The following is a 22,250-nucleotide window of genomic DNA, read 5'->3' as shown; positions in this document are numbered from 1 at the left end:
GTAGGGTAGAATATCACGAGAAATCAAACAGTAAACCCCAACTCATCTTCTTAGTGAAGCCGGAGAAAGTCCTATTAACTCTTACAAGTATATGATAAATCAAAGTCAATTAATGTATTTTGTTCATTCTTGCCAACTGAGAACATGAAGGTGAGCTGCTCTTAAGAGTATGTTAAATTCTTATTTTGCTCTTATAAATTATGAAGAACCACCACAGCTATCATATTCTTTCCTCACTTCTTTAAAGTCTAGTTCCTTAAAGGAGATTAAAGATTTAATCACAGCTACATATTGTGAAAGGAAAACCCTAAACATTGGTAGTCTCACTGAAAACTCCTGAAATTGCTAGAATTACCCAGATTTTCTAGTCCACCACAGAATCCACTGTAGCAGCCTTGATTAACACCTCAATTTGGGAATTTAAGGTTTAAATCTCGTAAACAAGAAGGTATAAATAAGATTATTTTTAGTTGAGAACTATGAAAATCTTAAATTCTCAGTATTTGACAAGTTCGTGATTTAATACTAGATAATTTTAATTTACTTTCTTCCTGTTCTTTTAGGGGGAGGAGTATGTGGAAGTGGGAAGCAGGGTAGTGAAGTATAGTCTTTAAGATGTACTGGTTTGCTTTGTCCCTTGGGAAACTGGGAAGGGGGTGTGCTGTTACTGCGCCATCTGCTGGTCAGTTTATCCGTAATCAAACTGCAGCTTTTTTGAGCCTGGTTCTGTATGGTCCTGAAATTCTAGAAAACACTGCCATACACTAGAACTCTAAACATTAGGGGAAGTACAGGAAATTTGAGATGAGAATCTTTTTCATAAGTATTTCCTTGACAAAATTTACTAGTAACATGTCATTTTAAAGAGATTTTGAAACTAATGTATTTATTAGTAATGATTTCTATTGTAAGATTTTTAGAATAGTAGATACTCTGCTTTTCATTTAAACTCGTGGTCTTGACAAATAATAAAGACTTTTTTTTGGATTATGGAGGAACATTTTCCACCATATATTTTTATTTCCATTTGTACACAAATCGGGTAATGTCATTGTTTTCAGAGTTTTGTTTTGTGTTTTTTTTTTAAAGATCCTTTAAAAAAAAAGATTGTATGCTATTTGAGTGAGGATAGAATTTTGGAGTCATTTACACACTTACTGGAAGTACTCGGTTAATGAGACATGTTGGATAAACTAGTTATCCATGACTAAAGACAAGTTTGAAATAATGTTGAATCTCTCTTAAATGAAAAGACAAACTTATTGTTTCCTCCCATAGTACATCTGTTTGTTAAGGGCTGATTGACTAATCCTTTAAGAAGTTGCCAAACTTCCCCAAGTGTTGAAAACCTAGTTCTACTTTAAAAACAGCTGAAAGAAACTCATTGTCATACATGTATTTTAAGTGTTTAAAAAAGTGAATAATTATCTTTGTAAACTAATGATTTCTTAGGGCCAAACTCAATTAAGTTTTTTCTTTCCTAAAGTTGTATGAACTATTGACAAATTGAGAAGTATTTTCAGAGTTTTGGGAAAATAGTCCCTAAAAGTACAGGGATTGGGGAAAATGGGGTTGGGTCTGTTTTTATTTTTTAGATTTCAGGGTAGTATTACATCTCAGTTACATGATAGTAGAAAACTTTCTCTTAGAACCTTATCGTAGCTGTAAATGCAGTCAAATCATGGTAGATGCAATGAAGTCCTACCATGAAACTCCATGAAGTTTGGAATAATCACTTCATCAAACCATCTATAAAACCAAACTGGAATACATTAAAAATACATCTCAAAATGAAAATTACAGTGTAGTTAAAGCTTCTGACTAGTGTTCTTTGTTATAGAGAGTCTTTATTTTCTTTGTTTAAGCTCAGCACTCAAAAGCAGTTTGCTGATTAAATACTGATGAAAAATACAAAGAATAATTCTGGAGAGTGGTCTTTTTCACAGACTTTGCTCCTGCTCTCATCCATAGCACACTAGTGAATAGAGCAAGTTTCTCAAGCCAGACTGATGGTTTCTGCCATTATTATTTTAGGCAAATTACTTCTTTGTGCTTCCATTTTCTCATTGGTGAAATAAATAATGTCTGCCTCTCAGGTATGTGTAAAAATTAAATGAGGAGATAACTTCCACATACCTAGAGTATTGCCAAACATATAATAGGCATCCCCAAACCAAAGAGGTTAGCTATCCTCATGGATCTTCTCTCAGAGCCCCTTACCCTTTCTGTGTTTCCAACATCTATCCCCTCAACCTCGTGTCCTTTCTTACAGTTGCTTTTCCACATGGTTTTTAAAGGATGCTTTCAATTTCTGTGTTTTGTTTAGGTTGACAGATTTTTTTATTTCCTTCTGAAGGGCAGTTTCTGTGAAATGACTTCTATTAATTATGTTTAAAATGAAGGAGAAAAGGATACCTATTTAGTTAATGTGGTGAAACTAAATGGTTAGTAATGGCTGAGTAACTGACATTAAGGTGTATCTTCCAGTACTAACTAATACTGGCTTTGGTGATATGGAGGCCAGAACTACTTAACTAGAACCATGACACTGATATAGTTATTCTTTAGAGTAATCATGATGGGTCTTTTATTGGGAGTCTATACTACCTATTGATGTCAGGAAAAATGATTTACAAATTCTTGCTTATGACCTATCTCTAAGATAAGTCTCAAACATTTCCTTATGCCATTAATAGAAGACATGAGACAAAAGGTGTGGCAACCAGCCATTTGACCTACTGAACCTTTTGGTTTGAAACAATGGTTCTATGAGCTTTCCCATTGATATTACATGTTCAAACTTTTCCCATTCTTTTTATTGAACTGATTATTCTTTTCTTGTGGATATAACTAAAATGTGTTTCCTAATCTAATAGATATTTGGTAATATTTTTGTTCTTTGTAGTGTATATAATATGTTAAAGTGCTAGTCCTTGCATGAAAATTTATTTGTGGTTAAGAAAAATAATTTTGGCAGTGAATAGGATAGTGTCTTTCTTTGTTTTCCTTGCTTAATCAGTGGAGTTTTTCCCCATGGTAAGCTCTGTGGTTTTTAACTCTTAAAACATACACTAGCATTCTCTAAGAAAGAAGCAGTATTTTGCATGCTTTATTATATTCGTGTTTTATATACTGAGGTCTTTTTTGAGAGAGAAACATGTTTGGTGAGTTCATATTTCTTAAAATATACATGATTCTTCAGGCTGGAATCTATTGAAACAGGATTTCCATTTAAAAACCATAGTTAAGGCTATAACACAGGATAAAAGTGATCAAATGATTAGCCAGGGGGTAATAGAACTTCTGGAAAGAATGACAGATTGTATATTAGAAAGAAATATGATCTCATATTCATTAAAGCTTTTTACAATGAAGGATCCAAAAGAAATAATAGAAAATTACTGAAGAGGATGAATGCCTGAAACTTTAGAAATGCATGTGGTATTGGGTTAATCCAAGCAAGAAAGACTGATGGGCAGATAATAAATTACATTATGTTGGAAGTTTGCATTCCTTGTTTTGAAGGTGTTTTTCTATCTCTCAAGGCATATTTAAGTCATTCTAAGCCAGTTTCAGAAAATTCAGCTCAGGATTTTCATCACTGTACCATATGTATATGATTCTTTGGAACAGATAAAATGTTAGAAAGACTCCAAATCCTTAAGCAGAGGAGGTTAATAGAAACCTTCATCCTGTTCTGTGCCAAATTGATTCCCTTATGAGAATATGAACAATGTAGAACACATTTTCACATCTGATTAATTATGATATCCCATAACTAAAAGAGGTTGCAGAAATTTCACTACAGAGAAATGATTATTTAACTGTCCTAAATTCTAAATTTTGCTTTGCCATAGGTGCATACTATTTTACCAAAAAAAAAAAGAGGGTGTGAGTATACATGTGTATCTTCATACAAATTTACACACAAACTGACAATGTATGCCCTTTTTTCTCCAGAGTTAGCTGGAGAAGTTCAGCTACTTTACAATAGGTTGATTGAGAGATCCACATTGTTCTTAAACTATTGAGACTTTTCATCAAATTTCCCCACTCAGACATGGCATTCCTTGGTATTCTTAGTTTTTATAATTCCAAGGAGAAAGTGAAATATTTCCTGAAGTATAAATAAGTACTAAAATTAATGTGCACACAGAGTACACTCATTTTTCTTCATGGACATTATCTTGTTGGCCCTTTGTGTGTGTGTGTGTGTGTGTGTGTGTGTGTGTGTGTGTGTGTGTACTTAATCTCTGGGGAAAAGGAGACTCTTGCTCTGTTAAATTGAGGTTCTGACTCCAAATCAGCTGGATTTCTATATAGCTCTTATTTAAGCTTAAACTCAAGGATTTGCATATAAATGAGTTCTATATTCTGTAATCATATTAATGATGGAAGGTTTATAGAAATTATTTTTATAGCTAGACTAGAAATAGTATCATTATTAAAGTGCTATAAAAGTTAGTTACTTCTTGGATCCCGTCAGCTAAAATGTAAAAATAACGCTAGCTTCAGGTTCTGATTATATAATACAGATGTGCCCTGTAAATAAAATGGAATAAAAATTGAAAGTTCTGTCTCTTATATGCGTGATAATTTCTAGTGAATCTTCTAATCTGTTTTAGAGGTCAACTTTAAACATAATTTGTTATTCTATTTTTGCCTTATAATGACATTTTTTTACAATGTGGGGGCCGGTAGCAGAGAAAGGAAGAGAAAGTGGGAGAGGCAATGAGAGTTCTGGGAGGAGTGTTTTTCCTAGTGGGAAAGAAAGTTACTAGCCATGCTTATTAAACTTCTGTTTTTATATTAATCATTGATAAATTAACCTCTAATGCCTTGGACATATAAGGGAGATTTTGCAAAACTTTGAACAAAAATTTCATTCATAAATGTCCTATACTCAAGGCCCTTTCTCTTATCTAAATAGTTTGCTTTGGACTTGAAATATAAACAAAGGGTCCTCAATACACATACCAATTATTCTTCTCTACAAAGTTACTTATCTCTGTTCCTGGTATATATGTTTTTGGGATAGTACGTTATGAGTTAATCTTTAATATGCTGTCTTAACTCTAATGGACATCTGTGTTCCTGGGTCGATTACTCTTCAAATGATTTAAAATTATAGAATTCTAATAGGAAATAATTTTATTCTTTTTTGCAGCTATGTCATCTTATCTTTTAATTATTAAAACAGAGCTTCCTGCTGCTATTTCAGAATTTTTGAATGGAGACTATAATGGGTAAGAAAAAAGATTTCACATTGTGTCCATTCCAATTTATTAATTCAGTAAATGTTTATTAAGCTCTAGTGGCAAGTGAAACAGATGCAGTCCTTGTTCTGAAGACACTTGGAGATTGTATGGGTGGAGTAGTAATAGAAAAGAAAACACTGCGCAGTTGTTCATTGGTTATCCACAGTGTTCAAAGCACTGTACTCTGAACCACCTGAAGCCCCAGATGCAGCCCTTGTACTCCTTGAGGCTGTGACGGGGTCAAGTTGTGTCTGAGATAGCTCTTGGAGAAGAAGAATAAAGAAATGCCTGAGGATATGAAAGATGGGGTAGGGACCAAGGGAAGGCTGAAGATACTGACAGTAAGAATCTTAAAGGGGGACAGTGAATAATTCTGCTGTCACTTTTCAGCAAATCACACCAACAAAGAATGTGGCAGTTACAACCATACCTGTGTGAGATTTATATTATACAGCATGATAAATTAGAAGTTCTTAATTATTTCACTTCCTGTTTTTAACATAATTATGAACAATACCAAACCACAATATACTTTCTTTCTCCTTCTTTATTTAAAAAATATAGGGTCCTACAGAATATACTGACTCATCTCTTTATGGAGAAAACTCCAAATTAATTATGCTTTTCCTTTCACTAGGTAGAACAAGAATTTTTTTAAAAGAAAAATGAAAAGACAGAATCAATCCTTTTAATTGTCAAGTCATTTCACATAGTTTTCAAACCACAACAAAAACCTGTCATATTTGTAGATTAGACTATTTGGTTGTTTTGTCCTAGTAGTCGAACTTATTTAGCATTCAGGGAAAGTTCTCAAACTTTAGTTTTTAGCCTTGACAACTTGGCTTCTGTTAAAGAATTCTACTTAGACAAATACAGATGAATATTTGTAATGACAGCATAGTTGCTTTAGATCTGAATAGGAACCACAAGAAAATGTGATTGAAAAAAGGTAGCAGAGTTACTTAATGATTTTTCATCGTCAGAAGATATCGTTCTTTGATAGTGCCTTAGAGTTCACAGGGTTTTCACTTTCATTATCATGTCTGATGCTCACAACTACCTTGACTTATCTTCAACTTTAGTTGCATTTGATTTTATCCTCTTAGTTTGATAAACAGTTGCTGTAAGAGATAGCTATGTCCAATTCGCTTTTGTATTTGTTGTAAAAACATTGAGAACTTCTACTCCTCTAATTCTATATGAGAAATTTATTTTATAATGTAGGGCTAAGAACTCAAGGCAATATGAGGAAGAACAAAGAATGTTCAATTTAGAGTGAGGAGACGTGTTCTGTCCACTTCATACAGTACTCTCAGGAGTTTAACTTCTTTAGGTTTTATATATAACGTAACTTTGAACATAGACTTCTTTACCTAGTGTAACAGGGATACCAATGTTGGTCTTCTTAACAAAGTTATTGGAATAATCAAATAAAATATTTCATATACACATGTTTGGAAGCTTATATTACAATGTAAATATGGAGATTAAGGAATTTCAGTGATAATAACTATATTAAAGATATCCTTTCCTTTTTTACTCAGACTGCCAGGAAGCTCAGAGTCAAATATGAATATATTATGTAAACTATATTAATCCTAATAGTTGTTGTATGTCCCCTGTGCTTTTATATTCTGTTTATTTTTGGTTTGGGTTTTTTTTTCTTTTGGTCCTGAATTGGCAACTTCTATTTACATGTTGTAATTGTCATATCTTTGTGAATGAGAAAGGATATAAGTATATATACAGTTTCAGAAATAAAGTAGTATTTGTCTACTGAAATTGAACTGATACTGAAACTTAGGTCTTCTGTCTCTAAAAGTGATCTTTTTATAATAACTTTATTTTAAATCAGTTGCCATTTTTATATTGTCAGGTTTTTTCTTATTTTATTTTGAAAGCAAAAAAATTAAAATTAAGCCCCATCTCAGTCATATTAATAGACAGTTGGTTAAGGTGTTACTTGATGTATCAGAAATGGGATTTAAAAACTGTGCACTTCAAAATACTGGAACCACCTTGCATTATTTGTGATGCTATAAAATTGCACATCTTTTTAAGTAACCTCACACAGTTTTAAAAATATATATTTGCTTATTTTGGATTAAAGTCTCAAAACACTTTAATAAGTGACTGTATTAATTGGCTAGAAAGCATCTAAATCATTAGTCCTTAAAGCTTAATGTTATAAAATAATTAAGAAACAAACGTTATGGTAATTGACTTTCCTTTTATTTCCAGATAGAGTTACACAGCAATATTTCTTCAATAAGATCAATATGATATCGATATGTTTTTATTTTAGGGTATGATTTACTATAAATTTCAATTAAAGTCTTTTAGGTGTGCTTATTTTCTGGGTTATCTATGGGTTTGATATATCTTTGTGAAATATAAACCTTTATGAAGATATTATCAAAAAGAAACTTTGTGTTTATTGTGTTCTAATTTCAAAAATTACTAGTAGGAATCAAGAGCTATAATGCATATATCTAACCTTTGTGAAGGAGCTATATTTTTCATAGAATAAATTATATTTTTTAAACCTATGTCTGTTAAAAGTTGGAAGCTCTCTGTTAGCATTTAGTAGCCTTGTCAGGGGAATATGATTGACACAATTAAGTTGTCTTGCATTTGAGTTACATAATTGATATGGGATGTGAGTAAGATCCTAATTCAGAACATATGATACTCTTGTTCCATTCCATTCGAGAATGAAATTAAAGCAACTTATAAATAAATCTGGTTTTCATTTTAAAAAAATGGAAAAAACATCTGCATGCCAAAGCATTGCAATACAGCTAAGGATTTATACTCTATTTCATACTTAGAACATTTGTATCATATAGGATTAAGTCCACAGATCAAACAAGTTTTCTAGGAAGTCTAAAACTTTTTGTTGTAATTCTTTTGGCTTAAAAAGAATGTGTATTTAGATCACAGTAGGAAAACAGGAGTGCTATTAGATGTTTTTCCCCCTCTTAGGAAAAAGTCTGAGGTCAGTACATTTTCCTAAGTTCTTGTTTTATATAAGAATTTTACTTACTATGTGCTTTTTGAGATTTCTTCTGACTGATTTGTGTTTTTCAGGATAAGGTTTTACTTTGTAAGTTTAGTCACTTTTGTTCTTTGGAGAACATCCATTTCCAAACACAGTTGAGTTGGCTGTGACACATGCATGAAATCTCAGCTAACTTTACGTGCTTTTACTATGTTGCTTTTATTGCTAATGAGTGGATCACATAAGCACTGTATTTACAATTGGACATAGTAACATAAATTAGTAAGGATTAGAAATAGTAAGAACCACTGCCAAGCCAAGAATAGAGAAATTATATTTTATAAGAAAATTCTTTTCATATTAAGACTTTAGGATTCAGTCCTTTGAAAAAGAGATTATAAAGCATGATCTTGAAATAAATGAGAGAGTATCTTAAAAATACCATAAACTAAGAGTGATTGTAGAAGAGTAGAGAGACTTTCCATCACTACAATAAGATCGCCATCACTGCCTGCTGCCCTGACAGATGTGTAAAAGGAAGCTGCTGCACCAGATCTCTAAGCCGTCTTCCAGCTCTAGTACTCTGCAGCTCTGTGACTTGGAGTTACTGGTGGGAGGAGGTAATGGTTTCCTCAGACCCAGAGTTTAGTGGTTGTTCAGTCATGTGACTTTCATGGATACACATTAATTGTGATCTGAAACAGTTATAAAGGAACTCTTGTTCGGGATTTCAAAAAGTGTTCATTTAATTTTGTAGAAGAGAAGAGGGTCCTGGTCCTGTAAATTAACATGCTGCCTTTTGTATAAATTTACCTTCATGTCATTTTGCTTTGTTTTTGCTTTACAAGAGTCAGGTTGCTCTATAATAATTTATTTTTATATGGTAAGAACACTCACCATGAGATGAACCCTGTTAATGGGTATTTAAGTGTACAATGCAGTATTGTTATCCAGCAGGGACAGCAGAGCTAGCAGATGGAATCTGCTTTGCACTCCTTTGGGCCTTGTTCTCCTGGCACTGCAACTGTCTGTGTCTGATATTGGGTCCCACAAGGAAAGACATTTCAGACTTAGAGCCCTGGGCATGTTGCCAGCTTCACAAATTTGGTTGCCAGGTGTTCCTCACTGAGGGATATTTTGAAGTCATTCAATAGTAACTAGAAGGTGAACTATTGAGTATTCTTTTGTATTTTTAATATGCATACTCTCTTAGTACTTCCTGCATGCCAGGAACTGAGGGGCTTGTGCAATGTAGAGAGCGCAGTTTCAGATGCATGAGAACTAGAAATAGTTGTGCCTAGGTTGTAGTTGCTGGCACAAGCTTTTCCTAAGGACATGAGTTAGAGGAGGGAAGGGAAAAGTGTGGTCATGGTGCTATTTTCTGCTGCTGCTCTTCTTGTTCTCTTAAAGAGGAAGTTGTCAGAGCCCAACAGTAATGACTCACAGTACATTGGAGAGGACTTCCTCATAAACCAGTGTGTAAAAGATGTACATTCAATCATAAAATCTATGTTAGAAGCTATGAGTTGAAACCCAGGTAGAGAAAAGCCCTTTCTTAATTTCACATGGCATGGGAGACTTTGGATGCATTATCACAAAGTGGAAATTCTGAAATCACATACCAAATGATTTGAAACAGCAATTGCTACTAGTCTTTGATGCTTTAAATTCCTGTTCTAGTGTGAATTACTGTGATGCATGTGTGTATATGAATACTTATGCCTCAGTGTAAAAATGTGAGTGCTACATTACAGAAAAATCTAGAAAAGAAAGCAAAAGCAAACTATACATAATATCATTTCTACTTAATTTTTGTTCTTCTACTTCCTTTGAATTTTTCCTGAGCAGCTTTAAAAAATGTAGTTAATAATCACATGTATTTATGTCATTAACATTTTCCATTTTACTATATTGGCTTTTTTATTTAAAAAAAAAGGTATATAACAGTCCATTGAGTATGCTGCTGTTGACCTAAATATTTTCTGTTGTTGGGTAGATAGAGTTTTCTCTTTAGCTTCTTAATATTAGAGCAGTATTGTATTCAATAGCTTTCGTTCAGAGAGATTTTTTCCATCTTAAATGATTTTCTTAGAGTGGATTGCTACACTTCTATTGTTCTAACTGTATATCATCATTTTTTTTCAGAGGCAAGTACTAGTTGACAAGATCATCAGCAGTATATGATGAACCACTTATGCCACATCTTAGATGACATTTTAAATAATTCTACTAATTTAATTTCAACAATCTCATTTTTTAGCACCATTGATTGGATTTTTCTTCATGTATATTTACTAGTTATGTCTCTTTCATGAATTGTTTGTCCTTGGCAAGCAAATTTTCTATACCTATGTTTCATAGTGAAAAATTAAAACTATATAAATAAACAAGATGAAAAATTGCTCAAATTGCTACCAGATAGAAATACCTATTTTTGGTATTTTAAGTATATTCTCTGACTTTTAAAAAATGTACAGCTAGTTTTTATTTTCTCTGTGCTGGAGACTTTTTTTTAAATGAACAAATATGTAATTATACTACTAACTTACATTTTCATTCAGTATTCTAATGTCTTTTTCTTTTTTATTAGCATTTATTAACTGTACAATATAATGGGTTTTATTATGAGCTTTACACACATGTAAATAATGTACTTTGATCACATTCACCCCCTACTCACCTCTAATGTCTTTATTTGAAAATGTTAATATTTTTTAAGCTAGTAATTCATGCCCTTTCCTGAAAAATATAGAAAACTGCACAGAAGAAAAATTATTCATTATTTACCTCTCAGAGATAATGATTATCAATACATTGTAGTTCCTTTCCATTTTAATGAATCTATATTTTTTTCAAAATGGTAACACTTTAGAAACACACAAATATGCACAAGTATATAATGTTTACTGAATAGTCATTATTTTGTTATTTCAAAATTGTCATGGTATTAGATGTTTGTTTCCAATTTTCAGTATCTTAAATATTTTCAATAAGTTTTTTACAAAAGTTTTTGTTCTTATTGCTAATTACTTTTAGTATTCTTTTATAAGTGTTGAAAGGCACAGTTCTTTCAAGGCTCTCGGTATCTATTACCAAATTGCTTTCCACAAAGCAGTTTATGTTTTCATCAGGTTTTCCATACCTCATCACTCCTTATCAACATTGACTATTAAATATTTGTTACTTTAGTAGTTGAAAAATGACATCTTGTTATTTTGGGGTCTTTTGTTTTCATGGCTTTTTGTGACAGAGTTTTGCTATGTAGCTCCTGCTGGACTCAAACTCACTGTCCTTCTGCCTCTGCCTCCCAAGTGCTGAGGTTACAGGCATGTGCCAGTATTGCCTTGATAAGTTTCCTAAATGTAAATTCATTAATAAGAATAATAGAATCCTATAAGAACATTCTAACAAAAGGAAGTAAGCCTTCCCTAATGTGTAATTATAATTGTTGTAACATGTGTGTGTGTGTCCAAGTGTCTTAAGTGTCTAAGAACAAATATAAGTCCTATAGTCCTATGCCTAAAACAGAACTTTTTTCCTAATAGGGCTTGGTATCTTGATGGACAAATACTACTAATAATCATTTGTGTTGGCATTGTATTTCCTCTTGCACTTCTTCCCAAAATAGGTAAGTTTTTGTAGAAGAGCCTTTGATTTGTTTTGAGAGAGAGAGAGAGATTGAGGCTTTAGATTTCATCGTATCACATTTTTAGCAGAAGAGCAGTGACTGTGAATAATTTAAAACTTGGCCTTATTTGAAGTTGTCCCCCCTTCAGCCCTGCCTAGTTAACCTACTACTTGGTTTGCAGTAGTATTTTGTCTGCCCCACTAAAATAAAATCTTTACAGCGGAACATTAAAGAGCAGCTTTCCCTTCCAATGTACCATTAGCGGTAAGCCAGTTCAATTCTGCTGCACAGAGCTACGCAAATGGTCTGTGACAGATAGTTGGAATGTGGTTATTCTGAGCCCTAAGCCCCAGATACCAGCACCGTAATAGAAAACATGCCCAAGACGCATAGCTTCAGTTGTAAGTTAGATCACTTTCCTTCTACATTGCTTTTTATTTTACTATTGTTTTACAGGCTTTCTTGGCTACACAAGTAGTTTATCATTTTTCCTTATGGTGTTCTTTGCTCTTGTGGTAAGTTTAAAGTATAATCTATTGCTTATCTTCTCACTAAAATTGTACTCATGTTAATGAGTTTTTCTTCTAACTCTGTTTTATGTTGGAAAACAGGAGCCCATTTTATTTGCAATGAGTTATTCAAAGCACCTTTGTTCACAAAAGATAATTTTGTTCACAAACTTATTTCTTTCATTATATCCATTTTGGAGAGACTTAGTTGGAGAAGCATTTCAAATTCAGTATCTCTCGAGGTTAACTAGAGGAGAAAACACACTTCTCAAAGCCCTAGATGGAGTAGAACTCTTTGTGTAGGTCTATCAATTTATTTCTGTGCACGTTGTCTGAAGAGTCAGTCAGGTGCTAATCTACAAAACCAATTTGATACTAGTCATCTTAATTTTGAACCCCCTAAGAAGGGGGTTCCTGAATTTTGTCCCTACCTACTGGGATTATTTGGCATAAAAAGCTCTCATAAAAACAATACTGGGAATAAATACTTTTCTTCACATGTAGGATATATTTTTTCTTATCTTTAACTCATTTTTATTATAGCAAAAATATATGGTAAATTTAATTTATTTTGATGTTTATAGAATAATTTAATATAAAGATAATAGAGAATTTGAATTCATGACCTCTTAATTCTCCTAAGGCAGATCTTAGAAAATAGTTTGCATCTTATAGACAGTATCTTTGTGTAAAAAAATTTTTTTTGGTGGAACTGGAGTTTGAACTCAGGACTTCACACTCACAAAACAGGCACTCTATTACTTGGGCCACACATCCAGTCAATTTTGCTCTGGTTATTTTGGAGATGGGGGTCTCTCAAACTATTTGCCTAGCCTGCCTCAAACTGTGATCCTCCCTATCTCAGCCTCCCAAGTAGCTAGAGTTAATAGGCATGAGCCACTGGTACCTGGCATATTAAAAATTTTGAAACCTTTTTTTTCTATGCATAGCAATTTATTCCATAGCCAGTATCTAAATGTCAAAACTTAAATTAGATTAAACATTTTTATGTTTAATAAAACATATATAGAAGCATATTTATATATATACATATCTTCCTTTTCTTCAATGTGGTAAACTCTCCCTTAGTTACGGATAACTGAGTGAAAGAAAAACGTCATATTTAAGAGCAAGACAGCACATCAGTAGTTAAGCCATATTACAGAGCAAAACTTCAAAGCTTTCAGAACAATCTAGGATATGTTACATTTAGCCTAATCTAACCCATCTTTTGAAGCACACGGATAAAACAACTTTAAATTACTTAAACCAAGTGGAAATGAACCTGATTGCCCTGCATATAAGCATTTATATTCTAAAGAATGCTCTTAAAACTGAAAAATATTTAACACTGTTTGTTGGGTTCACCAACATTAAAACCACCATCCCTCCTCCACCCCCAATTTGTGAGACTCCCATCTTACAAAAAGAATGGATTGAAAACACACTTTTTGGCTTTATATTGAAGAGAAAAGCAGTAAATAGTCTCATCATAAGTTGTTTGTTGAGAGACATCTACTTGGTGAGAAGTGTCCTACGTATGCAAATGAACATGTGAATATTAAAGAGAATCAGGGTAGAGAATGCACTGTTGTTTCCTTTATAATAATTGGCAGTGCTCTCATTGCATAGGTGGGAGTAATTCCGTTCTCATAAAGTAGTTTGATGCAGGTGAAATGTATTGATATGACATGTCTACTGTAGTTTTCACTTCTGTCATGGTAGATACTCTTTAATTCAACACAGATTTCTACTCCCATAGTCACATGGAACTAATGCCCTTATTCTGCATTTATTGTAATGCTTCACAAACCATCTGCTCAGATTTTTACCTGTGAGCCCAGTTTAAATTTGTCCTACGAGACAATGAAAAAATACTCTATGCTTTTTTAATGTGCTTGTTGACATATTTACTATAGATTTTCTAAGTGTTAGATTTTGAAATCATAGTGGTTAGGAAAAGGAAATATGCCCATATATAAACCCAGATTTTTAAAAGTATGCAGTGTTTTTAATTGATTATTTTTATCAATATGGGTTTGTAAACCTATATAACATTTATATTTTAAAAAATCAGTCCAGAAAATTATTTTCTTAATTGTACTCTTCTAACAGTGCATGTCAAAACTTTTACTCTGTTTTCTTAAATAATTTTTTGACAAAGAATTTGGATATCTAAAATTTTGAAAATAAATTTCATTTTAGCAATGACTCAAAATGATTGGAACCAGATGTATTTATATTTACCTTTTTTTTTTTCAAATTTACTTTTTTTGGTCTACTTTGGAATACAAATGCATTGGCATTCTTTTCCAAAAGTTTAGTGTTAATACAGATTAATATTTTAAATAATATTTCAATAAGTCAATAATCAAAATGGAGAACTGTTTACATGGATTTTAGTGAGAAATTTTCCTTCTACTGAGCCCTGTGTTAGGCATGATAGAGTACAGAAGTTTCCCCTGGACACTGCAATCTATTCAATCAAGCAGGGGAGATCTGCCAGTCTAGTAAAGGAGACAAAAAAATCTAACTTACTAGGAAAAAATAGACAACATACATAGGCATTACATAATGAAGAACTGACTTACTTGCTTTAGAGGAAGAGTCACAAGAGTTGGGAAGAGAGAGGACCCCTGGGAGCTAGAGTAAAGAAGAATTTGGAAGAAAATAAACTTGTGCAGAGTATTGAAAACTGGGAAGGACTTGGAGCAGGGAGAAGGAAGGGCTCACTATGCAAATGAAAAGTATTTGTAATGGTTAATCTTGGCTTTCTTTTTGTCTTTCTAGCCCCCAGAGTTACCTTCTTACCATGTTTTGCCTTTACCCTGAGCAAGGACTCCCCTGTGAATCTTTTTGTTATTGGGTCTTTTTCCATTCCTCTTCTGTACTTCTGACTTTATAGGACCTTGTCTTCAGCCACCCCCTTCCAAATGTAGGTTTGGAGGTGGGATGGATCTGTGCACAGAAATTAGCTGTAGTAACTGAATTTATACTAATATAAAATAAGACTGCTAATGAATTTCTCTAATTAATGAAGAAATACTATTTATATTTTGGAGCCTTGTTTGGAAATATTTTGTTTTGAAAGCTTAGAAATAACAGCTAATAAAATAGATGAGGTGGCTCATAGATAGACCTTTCCGAGGTACCTGTTGTTGCTTTTTTAAAAAAGATACGTGGTGCACAGCAAGTGCTCAATGAATGGCTGTTGTGCCAGATAGTAAGAGAGAAAGATGAGAAACTGAATTTGGAGCGGTGTTACCAGGGAAGAAGAGAGACCGCAAAGGCCTTGCTTCACCAGCTTTTCCCTCACACCCTCTTCTTACTTTTTTGAAAATTTTTTAGAAAAAAAGATAGTGAGGTTACCACTGGAGCTTCTGAACTTTCCTCTTGGACAGTTGATCACTGAGAACTTACCTAGAATCCGTCAAAGCAGCTTGCCCAATTTATCCTTATATCCTCTTTTTTTTCTTTCTTGGTGAGATTTTAAATTAAGAGTGACTTTTTAGTTCACTCATTAACTCAATCCTAAAATTATTTGTTTTCTTTAGACTTATTTTGTCTTTGAATAAAATTTTGATTGAATGTGCTAAAATCCAAAACTAGATAAATACCAAATTGGAAAAGGAACAGTATTTACTTATTAATCTCCTTCAAAGGACAAATACTTCCTTTATTCTCCCTTGCCCCTTTGTATTCTGGGACTTAGCCTGGAGGAAACATTTGCAGAATAATTATGTTCCTAAAACAGGGGCAACAATGGCAGTGTTGACACAGCCACCACTACAGGTCTAGGAACAGGATGGCCACAATTAAGAGCAAAATCCTGAAACACTGTAATTTCTGGGAAACAACATCCCTCTGGATTTTTTAAATGTTTTTGTTTATTTATTTATTTTCATCAGCTTAAGTTTCCTAACTGTGTGCTCTTATTCTAGCCAGTTTTCTCCAAATTCACTGAAAATAACACAAACCTGAAAAAGTGAGGAGGGGAAAGTACTTACTCTTGAGAAATCCCTGCCACCTTTGCACGAAGTCTCTACTTATTTTTGCCTGTGACCTTTCCCAAAACTGTCCTTAATATTTCTGTATCTGCTACTGACACAAATAATCATAGTTTTATATAATTGTCATTGAAAATATGACAATTTCTTGAGTTGTACTTTAAAAAAAATACTGTTGGAGTTTTAAAAATTGACACAAGTACCCTCAGACTTTCATGTGGGAGATTCCCACTAAACATCTGTGATGTGCCCTCTGCCTTGCCCTCCTCCCTCACATACGACCATACAAAAACAATGTCCCCATTCTAACTGGAGAAAATCATGTTGGAAAAGGATCCTCTTTAGCATCTTAGTGGGCATGGTTTTAGATCAATTAAAATAATGCTGACCTGTTTGAAATTGATTTCTTATGAATTTTATTAGCAATCATCTGCATCCTAAATATATTTATTCTTACAGATAATATTTAAAAAGTGGTCCATCCCTTGTCCTCTGACCTTAAATTACATAGAGGAATTCTTCCAGGTAATCATTTTTTTTTTTTTTAGGTTGGGTCTTTTTTTTTAACTTTTAAACTAAAAACAAAACAAACAAAAAAAAGCAGATGAATGATTTTTTTCCTAATTAATGAAAAAGTAATGGATATATTGCATTTTGGAATGTTGCTTTGAAATAATTTGATTTGAAAGTCTAGTAATAACAAGTTAATTTTTGTTGGTATATTCTGACTTTTAATAGCTGTTGGTTTCTCTTTTTCCCCTCAATACTCTTAAACAGATTTCAAATGCTACAGATGATTGTAAACCAAAGCTCTTTCATTTCTCCAAAGAGGTGTGTAAGTTATTAACAGATACTTTTGGTTGATTTTTCACATTTCAAGTTTTAAGAGATTTGTGTAACAGGGTCTCTTAGGTCTTTGTACCTGTAACTAATTAATTTTCATGAAAGTGCTAAGTATAGGATTGCCTACCAGAAGAATAATATTATTTAACACAGGGTGGCCCATTATGAAACAGCCACCTTTTTTTTTTTTGGTTTTTTTTTTTTTTTTTGGCATGCGTTTAAATGGAGCCTGTTTTAAATGGGCCTCTGCCTAAAAGAACAGATTTACCGAATGTCTGGTCTGGCCAATAAGGTCCTCTGTGCATACAGACTTCCTGTTGCTCACTGGACTTGTAAAGCTAAATAGCCAATTACATCAAAAACTCTTCCCCTGTGAGTAAAACAACGTTGGTCTGTAGCTAACTAACCTCATCATTGGACCAGTGACTGATTACTGCCAATATATCTTCTGATCAACATTCCAAAGTTGAAATTTATGGTGCTTAGAGCAGAGACTAGAAGATCAAGTCCTCTTGCCATCTCTCTTTAAGAGTGGTGGGACACTGGAAATACCTGCAAGAGCCCCTGAGCATCAGCAGAGGAGCTAACTATGATCTGAATGGTCTCTGCTTTACCCCTTGCAGAAGAGTACAAGTCTTCCTTGTTTCTCAAGTTTCTTCCTCTATACTTTCTAATTCTGCTCAAATGCTATTTTGTAGGTCCCAGATGCTAGAATCCCTACTCATATACAACTCTATTAGTAGAGAATGTTAATGTGGTTACTTCTCCATGCAGAATCTTTTAATCCCTAGTTTTAAAATAAGAAATGTCTCTCTGGCCTCACAAGAGAGGTTACCACATCTTTTACATGGTAAAGACCTCCATGTGCCTTTAAGATGCAGGCAAGGTAATTGACAAGCCAGGACATTGAGCAATATATAAAACAGAGAATTTGTGAATTAAACTCTCATTTCCCTAATATGGCCTCAGGAAACACTACAGCCTACTTGTTCCCAGTGCCCTTCAGATGTTTTAAGAGTCTAAGTATTATATCCCAAGATAGGTATTCATCTGGAGTTTGTTTTTTTTTTTTGCTGAAGAACCTGAAGCTAGTTAAGGGAAAATATTTTTAGAGCAGAAAAGAGAAAATCACCACCACCCATTTGTTAATGACAGTATTTTTATTTAAGTGGTAACTTTTTACTTTATAGCTTCCTCTGACTCTTGTTAAGTATATTAGTAATAAAAACAAAACTTAGGCTTATGTATTTCATGGGATCTTAAAGAGTTTTTAACCTGGGCACCAGTGGCTCAAGCTTGTAATCCTAGCTACTCAGGAGGCAGAGATCAGGAGGATCATGGTTCAAAGCCAGCCCAGGCAAACAGTTCACAAGACCCTATCTTGAAATAAACCATCACAAAAAAGGGCTGGCAGAGTGGCTCAAGGTGTATGCCCTGAGTTCAAGCCTCAGTACTGCAAAAAAAAAAAAAAGAGTGGGAGAGTTTAGGTCTAGAATAAATGATGTTCATTCTCATTAAAAGGGATCCCTGACAAAGATGCTGGCAGTACAAAAATGTGAATATTTTTAGTACTTATTAGGATTAAGTTGATAAAAACAAGCTTAAAAGCATTAACAGTTATTGCTGCTTAGGGTAATAAGATGTATCTAAATTGTGCATACATTAAAAATGACTGAGAGTTGCAATAAGAACATTGCTAAAATGTTATTTTATCATACCTAAATATTATTTATGTTATCTAAATTATTTTTTATCTTACCCAAATAATGGGTGGTGATTGCAGTAAAGTAACATAGTATGAGAAGCCAGACAAAAAATATTCTGATTAGAACATGCAAGCCAACTATGAAGTAAAATATTTGCTAGTGACCATAGGTGTATGTGTGATTTTTTAAAAAAAATCTTATAAAGAGATGATTCATGAAAAGAGTAAATAAATTTAACCAAATTGCTTTTTTAAAGAACTGAGAGTTTTTTGGTTTTGTTTTTTTTTTGGGACTGAAGTTTGAACTAAGGGCTTTGTACAGGCAGTCTGCTGCTTGAGCCACACCTCCAGTCCATTTTGCTCTGGCTATTTTGGAGATGGGGGTCTTGTGAACTTTTTTCCCAGGCTGGCCTCAAACCATGATCCTTCTGATCTCAGCCTTCCAAGTAGCTGGATTAAGGCAAGAACTGAGTTTGTTGTTAAATGAACTAGTACTTTCAATAGATGGTGTTTAATAACTTCATCTTTGTGAAAATTTTTTTCAGAGTGCTTACGCTATACCAACCATAGCTTTTTCATTTCTCTGCCATACTTCAATATTGCCCATATACTGTGAACTTCAAAGGTATTGTACAATCCTGGAATATTTTAAGGGTATTAAATGTGTTTCTTTACCTCTAGGGCTTTTAGATTGAATGATATTCTCACTTATGAATCTTTTCCTCTCATCATGGATCTCAAATATTAGTTTAAAATGAAACGAAACTTGAGACTGTTCTAAAAGTGTTATCTTTGTGTACTAATTTCAGATTATAAATTCTAGTGTATAGTTGTGGCTGGATTAGATCTTGAATGATTGAGGAGTCCTCTTGACTAGCTTAGGAGATAACTTATTTCTTTAGATATAACTTAGATCACTGATCCTATGTTTGCCATTTTTGTCTTTTAGCCCATCAAAGGAAAGAATGCAGAGTGTAGCCAATACAGCCATTGCTTTAAGTTCTCTCGTTTACTTCACATCTGCACTATTTGGGTACCTCACTTTTTATGGTGAGTATACTCTTTAATTATAGATCGAAACAAATTATTATGTAGATGATCTCACACCTGACTATCGACATTCTTCTGTCTTTCATTATTAAGTTAGTTTATTCATCAGATTTCAGTGAAGTATTGTGGTAGTTCTTGTGAGCTTAAAGAATTGATTGTCTTTCTCTTAGGAAGATGGGTTTAAGTTTAAGATTAATGATTTCATATGAAATTTTTCATAAACATCTGAATAAAATTGCAGGCTTAGAGACATTAATGTCTTTCTATAAAAATGATTCTGGTTTTTAAAAATTGCATATTATGTTAGACTGTAGTTCAGAAGTTCGGGAGTTGAGAAAGGGAAGGATTTTACAGTGGACTCTAGTTGTATACTTCAGTGACAGGCATCTCTGACCTCAGATGTCATTGTCATAGGATTCAGCAGATTGCAGTTTATGATGCACTGGGACCTTTCTCCCAAGTAGTCTTTCTTTCTTTCTTTCTTGGTAGTTCTAGGGATTGAGCTGAGGGCCTTGCTGTTGTGCTTTGCCACTTGAGCCATACCCCTAGCCCTTTGGCTTAGTTGGTCTCATACTTTTTATGTGGGCCAGCCTTGGACTGTGATCCTCCTACCTACGCCTCCCGTGTAGCTGGAATTACAGGTAGGAACTACCATGCCTGACTTGTTTGTTGAGTTGAGGCCTCACTAACTTTTTTGTCTGGGCTGACCTTAAACTTTCGTCCTCCCAATCTCTATCTCCCAAGTAGCTGGGGTTACATGTGTGTGCCACAAATGCCTGGCCCAAAACATAGATTTTTTTGTGGCACAAGTATACAGGTTATTGGTCATTGAAATTTTTGGGACCAGAGTGTTTCAAATTTCTGAGTTTTTGACATTTTAGAATATTTGCATAGACTTTTTTGCTCAAAGAGTTTTGAATTTCAGATTTTGGATTTTCAAATTAGTGATGTTCAACCCGGTATTATTTTTAGGGATCTTCAACATTGAGAAAAAGTCCAGAAATACTGACCTCCTTCTCCTCCCTGTAGATAAGTAGAACTACCTGGGAAAAACCTTCATAGACCTTTCAAGTATCCAGGATGACTGAAGAATAGTTACATGAATCACTTGAATCATTAGGTAGTTAAGAACTATATCAAACTGTAACAAAGACAGCATCAGTTGAAAGGGAGGCGAAAGAAGGATGGATGCCGATACATTAATCCTTGTAACAATTCTGCAAGATGGGTTGAGTAATTAGGCCAGTACCTGCAGCTAATGCCTTTGTTGCTGTTCTGCCTCTTCAAAAGTCATGCTATAGAGCCCAGATTTCCTTCATTCCCAAGTTTCTGTTAGTGTGAACTTTTGCAAAAACCTGGCTCACTTAAGCTCCAGGCATATCTCTGTCTTCCTGCCTATTTATCTTGTCTGTCTTTCTATCCAGCCATACATCCATTATTGTTGCTGAAATACAATCTAAAAGTTTTCGCCATATAAATAAAATGTTTCCTAGATAGGGATTTACCTCATTATTAAGTCAAACTGTTATGTTGTCTCTGACTTAACCCCTTCTCCATAATGCAGATTCTTCAGTGTCCAAATTTTATATAATGGCAAAATGAAGAATCATACAGTAGGTAGATAGATAATAGGTAGTTATACAGAGAGATAGACAGGATGTTATAAAAGTTATTATTTCTCCAAAGACAAACATACAGGTATTGATTTGCTCTTCACGGTGGTTCTTTTTTGCATTGTTAATCATAACCAAGAAAAAAGTTCTATTATATATTTATGTCAGGATAGCAAGAACTCTCTGTCTTATGAAAAGAAATTGCTAATTAACCCTGAGATTAAGCCTTTATCAGAAAGGCTACCATGGAGTTAAAACTTTCAGTTCATTTTTTAAATGAGTGGCTAGCATAGGAGAGGTGAACTGTCACAGAATTAAATTCAGGTTTCCTGAATACTAATCCAGTATTCTTTCCGCTACTTTACGATAATCTTGTAAACTTCATACTCTGACAGTGTGTATTAAGCAGGTGGCCTCTTGAATTCAGTGGCATATATGACTTGCAGGGATCACCATCAGGTCCTTTCTGAGATTTGTCAAGATTTATCTGAATCCAGAGACACATGTTTACTCTATCCCTTACATATGTTAAGGCTCAGCTAAGAACACAGAATAATAGGCTCAGAAGAAAGGCTTCCATCCTGGGAAAGATGCGAGTAGACATATGACATGGGTTTTGAATTGTCATAAATGGAG

General features: G+C 33.7%; 1 protein-coding gene across 3 annotated transcripts in view; it reads left to right on the top strand.

The window, feature by feature from the left end:
* Slc38a6 (solute carrier family 38 member 6) overlaps nt 1–22,250 on the top strand; it is a 62,108-nt gene that overhangs the window by 35,632 nt on the left and 4,226 nt on the right. For all 3 annotated transcript variants that reach the window (XM_020163623.2, XM_074067847.1, XM_074067846.1), the window contains exons 6-12: nt 5,168–5,246; nt 11,805–11,887; nt 12,344–12,402; nt 16,863–16,928; nt 17,181–17,234; nt 19,497–19,576; nt 19,901–20,001. In XM_020163623.2, coding sequence (XP_020019212.2) covers nt 5,168–5,246; nt 11,805–11,887; nt 12,344–12,402; nt 16,863–16,928; nt 17,181–17,234; nt 19,497–19,576; nt 19,901–20,001 — 522 coding nt within the window. The remainder of the gene's footprint in view (nt 1–5,167; nt 5,247–11,804; nt 11,888–12,343; nt 12,403–16,862; nt 16,929–17,180; nt 17,235–19,496; nt 19,577–19,900; nt 20,002–22,250) is intronic.

The sequence above is a fragment of the Castor canadensis genome, chromosome 3, assembly GCF_047511655.1.
Source record: "Castor canadensis chromosome 3, mCasCan1.hap1v2, whole genome shotgun sequence".
Lineage (NCBI taxonomy): Eukaryota > Metazoa > Chordata > Mammalia > Rodentia > Castoridae > Castor > Castor canadensis.
Note: the sequence above shows the minus strand (reverse complement) of the source record. Positions and strands in the feature narration are given on the sequence as shown.